The following is a 19,364-nucleotide window of genomic DNA, read 5'->3' as shown; positions in this document are numbered from 1 at the left end:
AGCTCCGTAGATGATCGTGGTGGTGGTCGGTATTGGCTCATTCGGTTGAAACATTCCACCAGGGCTTCTATGCTTCGGTTTCGTGAGCGATTCGGCGTTGGAGAGCGGGCTCGGCGATCTTCGTAATAGTGTTCGGATCGGGGTTCGGTGATGTTCGTGCCAGGTCTTACAGGGGCAGCGGCGGGAGGGGTTCGGGTCTCTCGCGCAAGAAGCCGGTCGGTGCGTGGCTCCCCTAGTGTAAGATCGGCGTGACGCAACCAATCTTCCATCTGTTGCTTGGTATTGATTGCTTCCTCAGGCCCTCGTGTGCTCCCTTGGTCGTCGTCTTGTATAGCAGCTAAGTCAGCCTCTAACTTTTTCTGCACCAGTTCAGCTTCAACTTGCATTTGGCGCATTTTAATGGCAGCTAGTCGTTCTGCCGCTTCGTACTCTGCCTGCTTGACACGGGCAGCTGTGCTTGTTGTGGAGCGCTGAGATCGGGTTGATCGCGTCGGTGAAGGAAGCCGAACACGATGGGTCTGTTCTACCACAGTGCCTCAACAATGGGTTCTTGCCGTGGGCCGGCACTAGTTGATGGAGACGACTCCATGAAGTGAATCTGAACAGGGCGAGCTGGGTTCGTCGCGCGAGGGGTCGGTTCTTGCGACGCAACGTGCTCGTCGTGTTCATCTTCATGTTGTGAGGTTTGACTCTTAGTTCGAACCATCTTGATCTTCGGATCTTGAGCCTTCGGTTCTTGAGCCTTCGGTTCTTGAGCCTTCAGTTCTTGAGGCTTCGGTTCTTGAGCCTTCAGTTCTTGAGGCTTCGGTTCTTGAGACTTCGGATCTTGAGGCTTCGGTTCTTCTGGTTCTTGATCCGGCTCGAAGGACCAAAGATGTTGGGGAGGGATTCAAAACAATTCCTCGGAGGGTTCAGTGGACTGTATTTCTCTCTTGATCACATTAATTCACAATTTTCTAGGTTCACAATGGTTCACGGTACTTCTAGTTCTGAGGTCTTCTTCGTTCGGAAGCAAGAGGCGAAGTGATTCTATACAACAAAATCGATCTTATATCTAATTCTCCCACTCGGCAAGCTCATACGGTCATACCGAGCGGGAGACAAGGCGATTGCGGGTGGTGAAGGCGTAGCGGGGAGCGGGGGTGTTGGCAGTCGACCAATCAGCGTCAGTCATCGCCAGCGCTGCGCGTGGCTCGAAGCTCCCGTCCGCAACACTATCCATAGACCATAGTTCGTGACATTCTATTTTTAAATGACTTTCCACGATAGCTGTTAAAATGGACTTTCCCACGCAGATTTCGAAGGACAAAGAAAGCATTTCCGAGTTAGTGAGATGAAAACCTAATATTTACGGTACCTGAAACTATAAGTAATAGGGGTTTTCCTAGTTTATGGGCCAATATTCCATGAAACTAATAAAACTGAAACTGATTAAGTAAACAAGTTTTGTTTAATATATATTTTATCTTATTTCATACTCTAAACGTAAAGATTTTTAAAAGTATTTCGATAAAGATTTAAATAAATTGCATCAGTATTTTCCTAAATAACAGATTCAAACAGTCGCACAGTTAGTTTAGGCAACTAATTAAACCTAGTAGCATAAACTAACGTCCTTTTTTCTAAAAAGTGGCTAATTGCTAAATATAATTTTCGAGTTATCGCCAAAAACATGAACATTTTCAAAAAATGGTTCTTTGTTAGTTTTTAGTTTTGTCCTACTTTTTTTAGAAACATCCGTTTTTATAAGTTCCTATGTCTTTTGACGATAACTCACAAACTATTTTTTGCAGATTGCCGCTTATTAGAAAGAGGACAGCAGTAATTGACTGGTTGATATACTATTTATTTATATCATAAAAGCAAAATAATTAAACTGGAAGCTTCTATCTAAAAGTAGAAACTTACTAGAGAGGTGTAGTAACATAAGTCACTTGTGACTTAGGAACTATTGATTACTAGCTTATGCTCGCGACTTCGTCGGCGTGGACTAAATAATTTTCAAACCCCTATTTTAACCCCTTCGGGGTTGAATTGTCAAAAATCCTGCGTATGTCTACGTCGTAATAGCTATCAGCATGCCAAATTGAGTAGTTTGAGCTGTGCGTTGATAGATCAGTCAGTCAGTTTTCCCTTCTATATATAAGTATAGATTTTTTGCAGTGCGATTGGCTAGGTATAATGACGTCACACTCCCCCAATAGTTGTGCGTTTAAATACTTTTAAACTAAAATTATTAATTTCTGTCATTTATTACCAGATTTCAAAAATTTTCATCGAGTTTTTAGTTTTGATTTATATTTAAATTTAATTGCGTTATATTAACAACATCACGATATTTCTCGATTCAATATACAGCTCAAACTCCCACGTAACTCTAAAAGGATGAGATAATGCATGTAGGCTCTCTCTATAATATTTAACAACTCTGACCCCGCAAAGAAAGGATTTTTAGAAGTTCCAACCGAGCAACGACGGGGCGAGGTAGCTAGTTAAAAATGACACTATACTAAGACTGGACTATGGTCTAAAAGTCTAAACCCTTCTCATTCTGAGAGGAGACCCGTGCTCAGTAGTGGGGCGGTGATGGTTGATAACAATGGCTTTAAAGAAAATGCCACTTACCACTTTTTGTTTTGCTAGCGATTGTTTTGATCGTCAGAACATGCAACGTTCCAGAGCCAGCAAAGCAAAGTTATACAAAACTACCCACATTTCTAACAAGATTAGTAAAAATAACTAATTTATGTCAAATATTATATCCATATCCATACTTCTATACTAATATTATAAATGCGAAAGTGTGTCTGTCTCTCTGCTTGCTTTTCACGGCCCAACCGTTCAACCGATTTTGATGACATTTGGTGCAGAGTTAGCGTACATCCCGGGGACGGACATAGGCTACTTTTTATCCCGGAAAATTAAGGAGTTCCCTCGGGATTTAAAAAACCTAAATCCAAGCGGACGAAGTCGCGGGCATCATCTAGTTTTTATATATAGAAAATAATTAAAATGATTAAAATAATTAAAAATAATTAAAATTTTATTTTAATACTTTTAAGTACTTTTAATTTAGATTTTAGTTTATTTAATAGAATTGCGTTATTCTTATTGTAAGGTATTCAAAACTATTTCTTAAAACAAAAAAAAATAGTAATATTTTATTTCCATCTTAAATATTAATCAGTGATTTCTTATTTTTTTTTTATTTAATACTACCCGCCTTACTGAATTTTATAGTTAAACTAGCTGATGCCCGCGACTTCGTTCGTGTGGATTTAGGTTTTTTGATTAGGTACATACTTATGATTGATTTTCCGGGAAACAAATTGCCTATGTTACCTGCCAGGTCTCTGTATCCATGCAAAATTTTTAATCCTTCACTATGTTGCGTGGTTGAAGAACAAACTACAAACAAAAATTGAAACCGTTGTTGTATTTATACCTAACTAGTTTATTCCCGCAACTTCGTCAGCGTGGACTACACAAATTTCAAATTTTAACCCCTTATGGGTTGAATTTTCAAAAATCCTTTTTTAGCGGATGCCTACGTCATAATAGCTATCTGCATGCCGAATTTCAGCGCAATCCGTAAAGTAGTTTGAGCTGTGCGTTGATAGATCAGTCAGTCAGTCCATCAATCGGTCAGTCAGTCAGTCAGCTTTTCCTTTTATATATTTAGGGCGTTTGTGCACTCATCCTTTTTCGGTTCGTATCCTTGGTTTTTCGATGTGGCCGTCACTAGGTACATTCGATTCGTATTTTTTTTACGGATCCGTAAAATCACGGATGAGTGCAAAAATTCCCTTAGACTAGCTTATGCCCGCGACTTGGTCCGCGTTTATTACACAAATTTCAAATATTTTACATCCTTAGGGTTGAGCTTTAAATATGAGATTAATAAACTTCTTTATCAGTGCCCATACTATACATATAAATACGAAAGTGTGTTTGTTTTTTGGTTTGCTGGTTTGTCCTTCAATCACTTCGCAACGGAGCAACCTATTGATGTGATTTTTTGCATGGGTATAGTTAAAGACCTGAAGAGTGACAGACTACTTTTTATCCCGGAAAATCAAAGAGTTCTCACGGAATTTTTTAAAACCTAAATCCACGCGGACGAAGTCGCAGGCATCAGCTAGTAGACTATATTCTTCACTAATCTATTAGTAGGTACCAAATCACCAAGCTTACTTTCCTAAAACCACCGTTACATTTACATACTCAATAATCTTGATTCTAACCTCAAAACTGACAGAATTTCATAGAAATTTCAAACCCCTATTTTAACCCTTTAGGGGTTGAATTATGAAATTTGGCAGATAGGTCTTAGCACAAGTAAAGGAAAAAATCCGAAAACCGTGAATTTGTGGTTACATCATATAAAAATTAAAATGTGTTCATGAACTAATTAGGGTGTTCAATTTTCAAAGTAAGAAAACTACATTAAGTGGGGTATCATATGGGAGGACTTGTAGGTACTTTCTAAAACAGATTTTTATTTATTTTTATGGATGACAGTTTTTATTTATCGTGCAAAATGTCGAGAAAATACCGTTCCTACCGTCTTATCTCCGAAGTTTACCACTCGAAAAATCTGAAATAATTATTATGGTCAATAGAAGTTTATGTACCTATTATATTTTACAGAAAAAGTAAAATTAACGCTCTAACTATCATAGTTTTTTGAAATTAACAATAAACCCCTACAAACAAAGTTAGTTTTGCGGTTCGTTAACAAAAGTGAATCTTATCGTTTTACTTCTGTAGTACTGAACCCTCGATGCGCGAGTCCGACTCGCACTTCACTGGTTTTTATTTTTTACGAAAACACTAGATGATGCCCGCGAACTCTTTGATTTTTCAGGATAAAAAGTACTAAGCTCCCGCTTGCTTAGGCTGAAATCTCTCTAGTTTTAACTATAACTATCTTATTTAAAAAAAAGGACGATACATGAATTTTACATTTAAAGACTCTAAATTTTAGTGCACGCTACATAGGCTCGGTGTGGCAGCTAAAGTCACGAGGTATGGCAGCTCTAAATTGAATTTAAAACTGTCAAACAGTGTCTGTCCTTTTCATAATACATTAAGTAAGAAGAGGATGCGAATACTCTAAAATTTAGGTGTGCTCAGAATCAGTACCAATAAAGGGTTAAAAATAAAATACACTCTTGCCGAAAAAACGTATAATGTAAAGAAAGGCTGGGTTCGTCGTACATAATCACATCGGGACTTACAACTAAAAACCTTACGTCTAAAAAAAACCAATGTTCATGTGTGCGCGTCCAAAAACATTGTCCCGATTGTTAAGGGAATAAAAAAGACGTGTCGAAATTAACACAAAAACAAAAACTTATTTTAATACAAAATAGAAGTATTTTTTTACTCTGAAAACCTCTGCCAGCCCCTGACAAGTTTTGAGACCCTGCGTATGAAATGTGCATATAAACTTATAAACTAAATAGACCATACTCGAAATCAGAAAAATATGTAACGGATTATGTGTGCCAATATGCATATAAACTTATAAACTAAATAGTCCGTACATATAATTTATTATTGCAAATTCGTAATATGTAACGGATAAGTGTGCCAATGTGCATATAAACTTATAAACTAAATAGACCGTACATATAATTTATTATTGCAACTTTGTAATCACAATATTTAATAACGGTCAGTGTGTCTGCTGTTTCTGTTGCCATAGAATACAATATTCCTTCAAAACCGGTGTATGTTGCCATTCATACAATAAAAAAAGCTACGTGTGCGTTAGGAATACTTAATATTAACATACGTTCTAAAAAAAAAAAAAAGCGAAACGAAGTGACATATCCATCTGAAACAAAATACAAAAACATCAGACATAATAAATAGAACCCTATAGAACCCATAAAAACAAAGTTCCGCACTTATTCCTAGAAACTTATCACTTTAAAACAAGTCATAGGTAAATTTTGATCTGAGGTGTTATTTTCAAAAATATCATCAAAATCGGCAAAGTAGATTTACAGTTTCATCAACAGAGTTTTCAAAACGCTATTGTCTCTCATTGTGCTCTATAGGCGGTACAAATTTTATCAAAAACTTTGCTCTGAAGTGATAGATATCTATGCAATCTTATAAAAGACAAGGGGACCGACTGACTGACTGACTGATCTATCAACGCACAGCACAAACTACTGGACGGATCGGGCTGAAATTTGAAATTTACATGCAGATAGCTATTATGACGTAAGCATCCGCTAAGAAAGGATTTTTGAAAATTCAATCTCTAAGGGAGGTCGCGCGAATAAGCTAATATATAAAAATAAAATCGAAAAATAATCAAAAATAACAGACTTCAATAGCCATAAACACCAAAAATTAAAAAAATAATTTCTACCGAATCTATGATAGTATTTTTTGTAGCCAGCGCCAAGAAAAAACATACCTATAGTCAAATTGAGAACCTACTTTTTTTGAAGTTGGTTAAAAAGCAGAACATTACAAATTAAATTGCGACGTGGCTTACAAGAGACTCATCATCATCATCAACCCATCACCAGCTCACTACTGAGCACAGGTCTCCTCTCAGAATGAGAAGAGTTTGGCCGTAGTCTACCACGCTGACCAAGTGCGGATTTCACATACCTTTATGAACATTATATAGAACGCTCAAGCATGCAGCCTTCCTCACGATGTTTCCTTCATCGTTTAAGTAATATTTTACACAGCCTTAAATACTTTATGCAGTACTTCTTGAACGACCACCATTACTCACGTCACCGCTCACTCATCACACACTCACCGCTCACTCATCACACACTCACCGCTCACTCATCACACACTCACCGCTCACTCATCACACACTCACCGCTCACTCATCACACACTCACCGCTCACTCATCACACACTCACCGCTCACTCATCACACACTCACCGCTCACTCATCACACACTCACCGCTCACTCATCACACACTCACCGCTCACTCATCACACACTCACCGCTCACTCATCACACACTCACCGCTCACTCATCACACACTCACCGCTCACTCATCACACACTCACCGCTCACTCATCACACACTCACCGCTCACTCATCACACACTCACCGCTCACTCATCACACACTCACCGCTCACTCATCACACACTCACCGCTCACTCATCACACACTCACCGCTCACTCATCACACACTCACCGCTCACTCATCACACACTCACCGCTCACTCATCACACACTCACCGCTCACTCATCACACACTCACCGCTCACTCATCACACACTCACCGCTCACTCATCACACACTCACCGCTCACTCATCACACACTCACCGCTCACTCATCACACACTCACCGCTCACTCATCACACACTCACCGCTCACTCATCACACAATCACCGCTCACTCATCACACACTCACCGCTCACTCATCACACACTCACCGCTCACTCATCACACACTCACCGCTCACTCATCACACACTCACCGCTCACTCATCACACACTCACCGCTCACTCATCACACACTCACCGCTCACTCATCACACACTCACCGCTCACTCATCACACACTCACCGCTCACTCATCACACACTCACCGCTCACTCATCACACACTCACCGCTCACTCATCACACACTCACCGCTCACTCATCACACACTCACCGCTCACTCATCACACACTCACCGCTCACTCATCACACACTCACCGCTCACTCACCGCTCACTCATCACACACTCACCGCTCACTCATCACACACTCACCGCTCACTCATCACACACTCACCGCTCACTCATCACACACTCACCGCTCACTCATCACACACTCACCGCTCACTCATCACACACTCACCGCTCACTCATCACACACTCACCGCTCACTCATCACACACTCACCGCTCACTCATCACACACTCACCGCTCACTCATCACACACTCACCGCTCACTCATCACACACTCACCGCTCACTCATCACACACTCACCGCTCACTCATCACACACTCACCGCTCACTCATCACACACTCACCGCTCACTCATCACACACTCACCGCTCACTCATCACACACTCACCGCTCACTCATCACACACTCACCGCTCACTCATCACACACTCACCGCTCACTCATCACACACTCACCGCTCACTCATCACACACTCACCGCTCACTCATCACACACTCACCGCTCACTCATCACACACTCACCGCTCACTCATCACACACTCACCGCTCACTCATCACACACTCACCGCTCACTCATCACACACTCACCGCTCACTCATCACACACTCACCGCTCACTCATCACACACTCACCGCTCACTCATCACACACTCACCGCTCACTCATCACACACTCACCGCTCACTCATCACACAATCACCGCTCACTCATCACACACTCACCGCTCACTCATCACACACTCACCGCTCACTCACTTGTGCGTTCACCACTGCATCAAAGAGGTTCTAACATTTTAGTAGGTAATCCTAGTTAAAGAGTTGAAAGGATATAGGAACTTACTTAAAAGTGTTCGCAAAAATAGTGTAGTAGTGTAGGTAATAGTGTAGTAGCTGCGATTTGTCCTGAAACAAAATAACAGTTACAGTACTTAGCACTACCACGCGCCGCTGTACCTGCGCAGAAATATTTTATTACAAGCTTATAATATGCTCGCGACTTCATCCGCGTGGACTATACAAATTTCAAACCTCTATTTCATCCCCTTAGGGGTTGAACTTTCAAAAATCCTTACTCAGCGGATGCCTACATCATAATAGCTATCTGCATGCCAAATTTCAGCCCGATCTTTCCAGTAGTTTAGTTGTGCGTTGATAGATCAGTGTCACCTTTTCCTTTTATATATTGTATTTAGATTTTCGAGTGGCGCGAAACTATCTCAAACTGTAATCTCAGGCAATCAAAGCGCGCATCGCGCGAGGTAGATAGCACGAGACTTGACACACCTATAAGAATATTATTATGGAGAACTCTCAGGCTGAGATCTATAGAGCGCACTTTGAATTTGCTCAGACTTAGAATTCAGTTAAAACGAGACAGATTTATGTGAGAGAAAGTCTGAGCAAAGTCAAAGTGCGCTCTATAGATCTCAGCTCAGGTTATATGTTATAGGTCCAGGCATTCAGGTTTCGAAGAAGTCTTAAAAGCGCATAAGGGACTAGTGATAACAGGTACCCGAAGCACGTGCTTGTTGTCGATCAAAAGGTTTCCGTAATCTTAATTAAAAAGAAGAAAGAGTAGAGAGATATACGTACTTACCAAAGAGATTAAAAAAAATGTTGTGTTGGTGAACCGATCGGTAACCTGAAACAAAAGAACTTCAATGACTATGATGTTAATATCATCTGCAGAGCTGCCTCGTTGGTCCGGTCGGGCCAAAACTGGTTAGTTATTAATTCCCAGTACTAACCCGACGCCCTGTGGATAGCCTAGCGATTAGGACGTCCGCCTTCTAATCGGAGGTCGGGGGCTCGATCCCGGGCACGGACCTCTAACTTTTCGGAGTTATGTGCGTTTTAAGTAATTAAATATCACTTGCTTTAACGGTGAAGGAAAACATCGTGAGGAAACCTGCATGCCTGAGAGTTCTCCATAACATTCTCAAAGGTGTGTGAAGTCTACCAATCCGCACATGGCCAGCGTGGTAGACTATGGCCAAAACCCTTCTCACTCTGAGAGGAGACCCATGCTCTGTAGGGAGCCGGCGATGGGATGATCATGATGACTAGCCCGAAGTTACGAAGTTGACGGTGTTTCACCCGTGCCTCTTGAAAGCACAAAGCATCACCTGTAGGCCGCTTGCAAGGGGCAGGGTGGCGACGGCAGGCCAGTCTCTAAGCTGAGTGGCGTGGCTCGTCTGTCAGTGCTGGTCATATGTGATACGTGGCAACACTGGACCAGTGTCACAGCCAGACTGCTGACTGCCACGCAGGGGGTTGCAGCGTCAGACTGCGTTAGTCAGTTTCAGCCAAGTCTGATAGCTCCTCCAGAATTTTGAGCGTCACCTGTGGACCAGAATACTCGCGAGGAGCGGGGCAGCAACGCTGGGCCAGTCTCGCAACCAGGTTGCGGGGTCTGTTAGCGCTGGCTATGTGTGATAAATGATACTTACTCGCTCCTCCCTATCGGCCACGCGGGAGGTGTGAGGTAGCGATGCGGGAGAGTCATCTGTGGGCCACTCGCGAGGAGCGGGGCAGCGACGCTGGGCCAGTCTCGCGGCCGGGCGGCGTGGCTGACGACACGCCGGCGGCTGCGGCGTCGGCCTGTGTCGGGCATTGTCGTACTGGCGACACAGGCGGGCGCGGCATACGGCGAAGGTCTTCTTATGGACCAGTCTGCATCTGACCTGAAAATAGAACAAAGCTCTTGACCGATTGTCCTGGTGCTATGTGATGGTATAATCTTGTGACAGCGGGATAGCGTTAAAGGGGACACATACCAGCATGTCCTTGAGGTATCATACCAGAAAGCTAAATCACTTGGCTGCATGACTTTGTTGATGAAGTGGTCCCCCAGACTGAGAATTCTCATTAGACCAGTCCAATCCAAATAGATTTTTTTTTTATTCAGATACAAGGTAGCCCTTGACTGCAATCTCACCTGATGGTAAGTGATGATGCAGTCTAAGATGATAGCGGGCTAACCTGGAAGGGATATGGCAGTTTTTATTAAACCCGTACCCCTTTGGTTTCTACACGGCATCGTACCGGAACGCTAAATCACTTGGCGGCACGGCTTTGCCGGTAGGCAAATTATAAATTTTAGAATGGAAAAAAAATAACTGAAGAAAAAGAAAGTGTTCTTGAGTGTTGAATTGACAATCATCTAAGAAATAAAACAATGGTTATTTTCAGCAGTTCATAAGAGGTTTTGGATCCGATTTCCGATGGGCTCAATCTAAAAAAAATAACAATGGTCTAAAAAGGGGAAATAAAAACAAAATAACTTACCCATAAAAAGGTCTTCAGTGACGCGGGAGCCCTGGCTCACTGCAATAAAAAAATTGAATTAATAAAAAATACACAAGAATACATTGATTTCCCGGGATAAAAAGTAGCCTATGTCACTACAGGTCTTTAACTATACCCATGCAAAAAATCACGTCGATCTGTTGGTCCGTTGCGACGTGATTGAAGGACAAATCAACAAACCAATAAACCAACAAACCACCACACTTTCGCATTTATAACGATTGAAAGTTTAAGAAAACAGGTGATACAATTTTTTGAAAATGGCGGATGATAAAAAATTAACCCACGTGGTATAAAATCTGGTAAAATTAGTTAAAACATAAAGGCGAAATGCTCTTAATTGGCCAAAAAATAGTAGTAAAAATGCATTTTAACAGAGACATAAAAAAAGGAAAATTAAAGTGGCGGAAGGACATGAAAAGTTTTATAAAAGATAATTTTTTTTCAAAAAATCACGTGGCAAAAATTCATTAAAACTGGAAAATTATACACAGCAGAAAATACAAAATTCTTAAAATATGATCCATCCACCGCGGTAAAAAAGAAAAAATAAATTTAAAATCAAGTAAAAAGTTTATAAAAAAACACGTGGTACAAAATTCCACCGCGCTAAAAAAGAATATATTATTTAAAACCAAGTAAAACGTTTTAAAAACCACGTGGTACAAACATTTAGTAAAATTCCGAAATAATACGCAACAAAAAAACAGAAAAATCTTCAAAAGTTGCAGATTAATAAACACAATCAAAGCAATGCATTATAACCTCTGTAAATAAGGAAATATTATAAAATACAATGAATGTTCAAAAATACGACGTACAGAAATCTATTAAAACTAGAAAAAAACCACGTGGCACGAAATAAACCTCTCAAAATTTATGATAATGCAATACAATCGAAGTAAAATAGGAAGAAAAATCAAAATCTAACATAAATGCATGAAGAAACACGTGGAACAAAAATGTTTTACAAAATGGCGGATGGATCACTAGCCTTAATTTAATAAGGAATAATATGAAGTCACTTACCCCCCGCGTCGCGCCGAAATGCGCGGAGCGCGTGCGGCCGGCGCTTTTTATACTGAAGATAGGACTGCTCTGATGAAAAACAGTGTAACTGATTTAAAATAATGTTCAATACACGTCAATTTTCGGTAGTCCAATATTTATAAAAGGAAAGTATAAGTGGCTGACTGATTGGTCTATCAAACAGCTTAAACTAAAAAACGGATGGGGCTGAAATTTGGCAAGCAGGTAGCTATTAAGACGTAGAAATTCACTAAGAAAGGGTTTTCGGAAACTCCACGCCTAATAGGGGCTGAAGGGGTTAGTAGGAGTTTGAAAATTGTTTAGCCCACGCGAACTAAGTCGCGGGTATAAGCTAGTCGTTATTACAGGGTACCCATATGAATACGGTCATCGCTTCGATTGCTTCAAAAGTGCCGTTCACACACGAAACGGTTGACCGTGTCGACAAAACATTTTCTTGTTTGAAACGAAACGATACTTATGGCATACAATGATGTACTCTACGAACAAACTCTTTTAACATAGTTGAGAGATAAACTTGATAAATCACTACCCATAATTAATTATACATTCGAAAGTATGTTTGTTTGTTGGTTTATTGGTTTGTCGATTTGACCTTCATTCACGTCACAACGGAGCAACGGGTTGACTTGATTTTTAGCATGGCTAAAGATCTGTAGAGTGACACAGGCTACTTTTTATCCCAGAAAATTAAAGAGTTCTTACGGGATTATTAAAAACCTTAATCTACGTGGACTTAACTAACCTTAACTTCGTCCGGAAGTCGCAGGCATCAGCTAGTTTCTTATACAAATGGTAATTTTTTCCTAGTTGTAATATTATTTTGGCTCCATCCTCATTCCTCACCCGTCACCAAAATAGACAGGCGAGAAACTGGTGAGGCTATCTACCTCTCACTTCTTCACCAGTCTTAATACCTAGACTGTCCTTGGGTTTCGGGGTATGAGCCCCTCCATCAGTTGAGCCCACCACCCTCTGCTCGGGCTCAGAGGAATGCGTGGATGAATATCCCCTTTCTACCAGCTCAATAATTAGCCATATGTAACAATATCCCACGAAGTGAAATTGTTAACCATGTTACCAGGGTACACCGGCCCAAGCTCTGCTTTTCCCCCGAGATGTATCTGAAAAGGACTCACAGTACTCAGACACAGTTCACGACAGTTATGAAGCTGAAAACGTTGAGGCTTTGCCTACACTGGCAGGCGTCACAGATAGGTAGGCTAGGTAGGCTATGAAACGACTAGGTATCTTTGATTTCACATCACGTCGATTCACGATCAAACCGAGAGTTTCCTCACTCTAGTTCACTCTGACTCACGGCCTGACACACTACGGGTCAAACTTCTGTGTCTTGAAACTTGAGATTATAAATGTAAGCGCTCTCTATAATATAGATATTGGTCTTTAAGGCTTTTTATGAAGTTCCACCGCAGCAAAATCGGGGTGAATTAGCTACTTTGCTCGTAAAAGTTAATAATATTATGTAAAGCAACATTTAAAAAAATGCTACTTACCACTTTTTCTTTTGAAAGCGATTGTTTTGATTGAATGAACATGCAATGTTCTAGAGCGAATAAAGCCAAGTTATATAAAACTACCCACATTTTGAAGAACATTAGAAAAAATACAATTTTTTATTAAATTTTATATTTTTATAATTTGAAATGATTAAACACGGTATCTAATATAATATTTTAATGTATAAATTAAATATTAACGAATTATTCCTTGTAAATTCTTATTTCAGATTACCCGCATTACTGAATTTATTTAGTTAAATCAACGAATTTATGCCAATATATACGTTAGAGTTTAGTATTTAACTTTAGAGTTCATCCGTAGCCAAAATCTCTTGACTAGAGAATTGGAACTATTAAAGTCCGCCATTTTTCAAATTATATCTATGCAAATGCAAATTGGTAGGTACTAGGTAGGTATATAGGCATTTGGTAAAAAATAATGATTTTATGCTTATTCCGTGGTTTAACGACATATTTTAATGTAGATAACGGGTATATACCACGATTAATCAGTACCCTTATTATAAATGCGAAAGTGTGTTTGTTTGTTGGTTTATTGGTTTGTTGGTTTGTTGGTTTGTCCTTCAATCACGTCGCAACGGTGCAACGGGTTGACGTGATTTTTTGCATGGTTATAGATAAAGACCTCGAGAGTGACATAGGCTACTTTTTATCCCGGAAAATCTAAAAAGTTCCCACGGGATTTAAAAAAATCTAATTCCACGCGGACGAAGTCGCGGGCATCGGCTAGTCTAAATATATAAAAAGAAAAGGTGACTGACTGACTGACTGATCTATCAACGCACTGGTCAAACTATTAGACGGATCAGGCTGAAATTTTGCATGCAGATAGCTATTATGACGTAGGCATCCGCTAAGAAAGGGTTTTTTGAAAATTCAACTCCTAAGAGGGTGAAATAGTGTTTTGAAATTTGTGTAGTCCATGCGGACGAAGACGCGGGCAAAAGCTAGTCTCGTAGTAGTACATACGAATAAATACATATTACAAAACGGGAACAAAGACAAACCATCCCAACGAATTACTCCGTCCATCTTCCCCGACCCGTCGCATATAAACCTCCTTAAATAGCTCCTTAGAAGCCTTTTACATCATGTACTATCGCTACCGACCTTAAGGGTGCCTTTCCACCAGAGATGTGCTATGCAGCTATGCTGGCGAAGATATGAAATCTACGCTACGAAAATATGGGACCATTTCTACAAATACTAAGCTATGTAGCTGTGCGAGGAAGATGCGCTATGAAGATGCGCCTGTATGCGATGTAACTGCTATTAACAAGTAACAGGTACTCTGCTCTGCACATAGCTACACCACTCGCGACGGCCCATAGCAGGCATCCTTAGCACGCATCCATAGCACGCATCCAAAGCAGCCTGCTTTTCCACAGAGATGTGCTATGCTACGTTGCTATGGATGCGTTTGATATCCACCAATCATATTCATTGGTGCAATAGCTTAGCACTGGTGGAAACGGATTCAACTAAGATATGTTTTTATATGGAAGGATGCGTGCTATGGATGCGTGCTAAGGATGCTGAGCAGAGTACAGTATGCCCGCACAGCTAGATAGCTTAGTATTGGCGGAAACGGTCACATATTTTCGTAGCGTAGACTTTGTGATTTCACATCTTCGCAGCATAGCTGCATAGCACATCTCTGGTGGAAAGGCACCCTAATTCAACATACATTTTCGCTTCATTCACTTAAAACTACACTCTAACGTTTAGAAGCTAAGGTTCTAAATTTAATCGTTTAATTTGTCGTGGTCGTGTGTAAAGTCTACATCATCAAATATACATTTCGAGTTAGCTTGAAAGGACAGTGGCAAAATAGGGCCTTTGAATATGTATAGAGGAAGCTTAGAACAAGACGTCTTCTGTGGGCTCTTAAATCTAAATATATAAAAGTAAAAGGTGATTGACTGACTGACTGACTGATCTATCAACGCACAGCTAAAACTACTAGACGAATTGGGCTGAAATTTGTCATGCAGATAGCTATTATGACGAAGACATCCGCTAAGAAAAAATTCAAATCCTAAGGGGGTGAAATAGGGGTTTGTAATTTTGTGTAGACCACGCGGACGAAGTCGCGAACATAAGCTAGTGAAAAAATAAATGAATTAGGTTCGAATAAAGATGAACCGAAATATGATGGGAATGACCCAATGACTCATTCCACTCAACAACCTAGATAGGTCTAAGCTCTTCCTAAAAAGTTAATTTTTTTTAGTAAAGTTCGTGCAATTCACGAAGGCGAGTGGCTCATGGTCGTATCGGTATAAGTAAGGTATACTGAATGTGTGTGTTTGCGAGCGCTTGCTCGCCACTGATTGGTCTGACATGTACACACACTTACGCAATGCCCGTGTATCCGACGTAACCACAAGTAAAGTCCACTCGCCTTCGTGAATTGCAAGAACTGTACCTCAAAAAGTAATTATACCTACTACGCACCGAAATAAAAAAGCTACCTAAGTATAATCTCTTCGTAAATCCAAAGTCCACAAACCTATACGTTCTCAAAACTCCGAGACAGACAAAAGTTTACAAGAATTAATGGGCGCAAGTCAAATATACCTAAGTAGGTCAACATGCGGGCCTTTTTCATTTAAACTTCGGGAAAACTGAAACAAACAACTGAAAACCAACAAAAAACAAAACTGGAGTAAATCGAGTTGCTACTGTTTGTTTACTTGAGGAGTAGGTATTTAAGGGATGGGGTGCCAGCCAGGTAGCCTCCCAGTGCCTGGGTGCTGTTGGTCCCTTCTGGATGCATCAGAGGGGAAAAGCAGTATTCGGGCCGGTGCACCCCGGTAACATAGCTAATAATTTCTCTTCTGGGATATTGTTGATTAATGACCTGGTAGGAGGAAGAGGTTTCTTCGTCCCTCTGACTGGCAGAAGACACAGTGGACGAGGCGAAGGGTGGGACGCGGGCGACGTGCGCGGGATCGCGTTGTCGCCCGTTGGGTCCCCGGGGGAGGAGGCGCACATTGTCTTGTATGCCTTGGACGTGTGGTGGGGAACCTCGTGAGTGGGTCCCCGATGGAGGAACCGCCTCAGCGGACATCGCTGGCTTTGTCGCGGACCGCGGTTGATTGCTTCGGTGTTCCCGTGACCCAGTCGCCAGGCAACGTGCAGGAGCGCCGCTGGGTTTTATATAGCTATCTATTCGTGATAGAATTTTCAGAATAAGATCATGAGTTCCGGAGATTACTTATATTTGTTTATAGTATTTTTTAACAAAAATAGCGAGCATACAAGCAGGCAGGTCACCGCCTGCCTTAGGTGTTTACCACCGCCCATGAACATTAGCAGCACCAGAGGAACCACCAATGCGTTGCCAGCCTTTCAAAATTCGAGGGGATAGGAAAGGGAACTGACTTTCCAGCTTGCAGCTGAAACGCATGGAGTGCTTTGCGGCTGGTTACGACTAGAGTGTGGTTGCTAGCCAGGCAGATTTGGGATAGAATCCTACCACGATACAATAAATACCATCGAGATTATATTATTATTATAATTTTTAATCGACTAAGCAGCTTTCGCTGATGCGTCTATATCAGAAGTGCTTCGAGTTTTCCAAATGTTTGTCTAATCTATTCTTGAACTGGTTAACAGAACTTGACATAACCACATCCTTAGGCAATTTGTTCCATATGTGAACAACTCTGTTGGTCAGAAAGTGTTTTAATGGATTAAAACTTAAAACTTAAAACAATCTTTGCTCAGAAATTCATAAATTATCTCGGTCCTAAACTATACAATGCAGAAAGATAATGCTAAAAGGTTTTACAAGTAATAAACTGAAAACGCAATTAATAAAATATCTCAATGCTCTAAATTATAACGAAACTGAGGATCTTCTGATTAAAATATTATGATTGAAACAAACTAGCTAATATAAACAACAAATAATACACATACACACATACACAAACACGCACCCACACAAACACACACACATACACACCTTAACATACGCACACACGCACTCGCATACATGCACAGCACTATCACTTGTAATAGACACCGGTATAACATGTCCGACCTTAGCGCACCAAATTGTACTAACATTTATTCAAGTTTTTAGAAATGGAGAAGGCAACCCACTGTAATACAGTGTTTACTAGTGCAGGGGTTGCCCATTCATACGTCTACTAGACCTAGGTCTACTTAATTATTACTTGTTTTTTATGTGTATTTTATATGTAATTTAATATGTAATAATATGTAATAAAATTTAATTTAATTTAATTTGAAGTTTTTGAATGGATATCGTGCGGTATTAGACACAGCGACCCATAAATGGGACTGGGAGTATCCAGACCCTCAGCTGAATTAAAAACACCAGGATGTGATTTTAAATGAATCACATCAGAGTAAAATATACGGGGGCACGGAAACCTCGTAAATTACGGCACGGGGCACGGATGTTGTAATAAATCTGCGAACTTGAAAAAATCCCGAAGTGTTCTTACTTTCTACAGCCCGGTTTCTGTTGCCAACTTCTGCAGAAACTTTTACTTTTGGAATCATTACCTATTAGTTATTCTTTCTATATTTTCCTCATATACTATACTAGCTTATGCTCGCGACTTCGCCCGCGTGGACTACTCAAATTTCAAACCCTTATTTCACCCCGTTTGAGGTTGAATTTTCAAAAATCCTTTCTTAGCGGATGCCTACGTCATAATCGCTATCTGATGCCAAATATCAGCCCAGTCCGTTTAGTAGGTCAGTCAGTCAGTCACCTTTTCCTTTTATATATTTAGATTTTCGCAAGACCGTGGCGTGTGGAAGTCCCCATAAAGAGACTTATATCCACCAGTGGACGTCTGTCAGTTGATGATGACGATGATGATGATGATATTATCCTGAAAAGCCAACCCTAAAAACAAGTTTTTTAATTAATATAATACTAAGTGTTGTAAGTATTTATAGTCACGTATCATAAACATTAATAATGCTATTGATTTCAAGTTTTCATTTAAAAGAGAAACTCGCATTCCGTCAAAAGCCATCTTACTTCAAAATAAATGGTGATAGCCTAGTGGTTAAGACGTCCACCTTATTTTCGGGAGGTAGGGGGTTAGATCCCGGGCACACACCTCTAACTTTTCGGAGTTATTTGCGTTTTTAAACAATTAAAATATTATATCACTTGCTTTAACGGTGAAGGAAAACATCGTGAGGAAAACAGCATGCCTAAGAGTTCTCGATGTTCTCAAAGGTGTGTGAAGTCTCCCAATCCGCATTGGGCCAGCGTGGCAAACTACGGCCTAAACCCTTCTCACTCTGAGAGATGACTTGTGCTCAGTGGTGGGCCGGTAATGGGTTGATTAAGATGATCCTTCAAAAGACGTAATTAAATTATCAATTAAAACTTAATAATAGCATTTACTGATCAAATTGAAGAATAAACGCCTTGAACGAAAAGAATGAATAGGAAATTATCCCTTTGAAATATTCAATTACAAACTTTTCGGCATCGAGTTACAATAATCCTGCCGAATTTCGATTACTCCGAGATATCGAGATATCGATACGATTTGAATTTAGAGTTGGAAACTTTCTCGATTACCGAGGGAATTCTATTTCAAGCGATTATAAAGGGTGGAACAAGTTTGTTGACTATTGAGAACTACTTAACGACTTATTAATGTAAGGACTCTTTGGCTACAAGTTCACAAACCCTGTTCACAAGGTTTTCGTAACAATAATGATATTCAATGAACCAAAAGCTTAACATGCTATAATCCGCTGAAACTGGTCGAATCTGTATGGTGTAACATG

At 40.5% G+C, this 19,364-nt stretch overlaps 1 protein-coding gene and 1 long non-coding RNA gene across 2 annotated transcripts; both read right to left on the bottom strand.

The window, feature by feature from the left end:
• Positions 1 to 523: 523 nt before the first annotated feature.
• LOC138402383 (protein TonB-like) lies at positions 524 to 1,222 on the bottom strand. Its single transcript, XM_069498670.1, has 2 exons — positions 1,091 to 1,222; positions 524 to 859 (listed from the first exon to the last, which is right to left on the bottom strand). Exons 1-2 carry the CDS (start codon positions 1,220 to 1,222, stop codon positions 524 to 526), a joined length of 468 nt encoding a protein of 155 aa, XP_069354771.1.
• A 3,952-nt stretch (positions 1,223 to 5,174) lies between these two features.
• On the bottom strand, positions 5,175 to 12,055 carry LOC117982395 (uncharacterized). Its single transcript, XR_004673502.2, has 6 exons — positions 12,004 to 12,055; positions 10,954 to 10,992; positions 10,116 to 10,349; positions 9,263 to 9,307; positions 8,507 to 8,568; positions 5,175 to 5,842 (listed from the first exon to the last, which is right to left on the bottom strand). It is a non-coding gene; the product is annotated as an uncharacterized lncRNA (long non-coding RNA).
• Between the last annotated feature and the right edge of the window lie 7,309 nt (positions 12,056 to 19,364).

This window comes from Maniola hyperantus, chromosome 5 (genome assembly GCF_902806685.2).
Source record: "Maniola hyperantus chromosome 5, iAphHyp1.2, whole genome shotgun sequence".
NCBI classification, from domain to species: domain Eukaryota; kingdom Metazoa; phylum Arthropoda; class Insecta; order Lepidoptera; family Nymphalidae; genus Maniola; species Maniola hyperantus.
The sequence above is the reverse complement of the archived record's forward strand: the minus strand, read 5'-3'. Positions and strand labels throughout refer to the sequence as shown.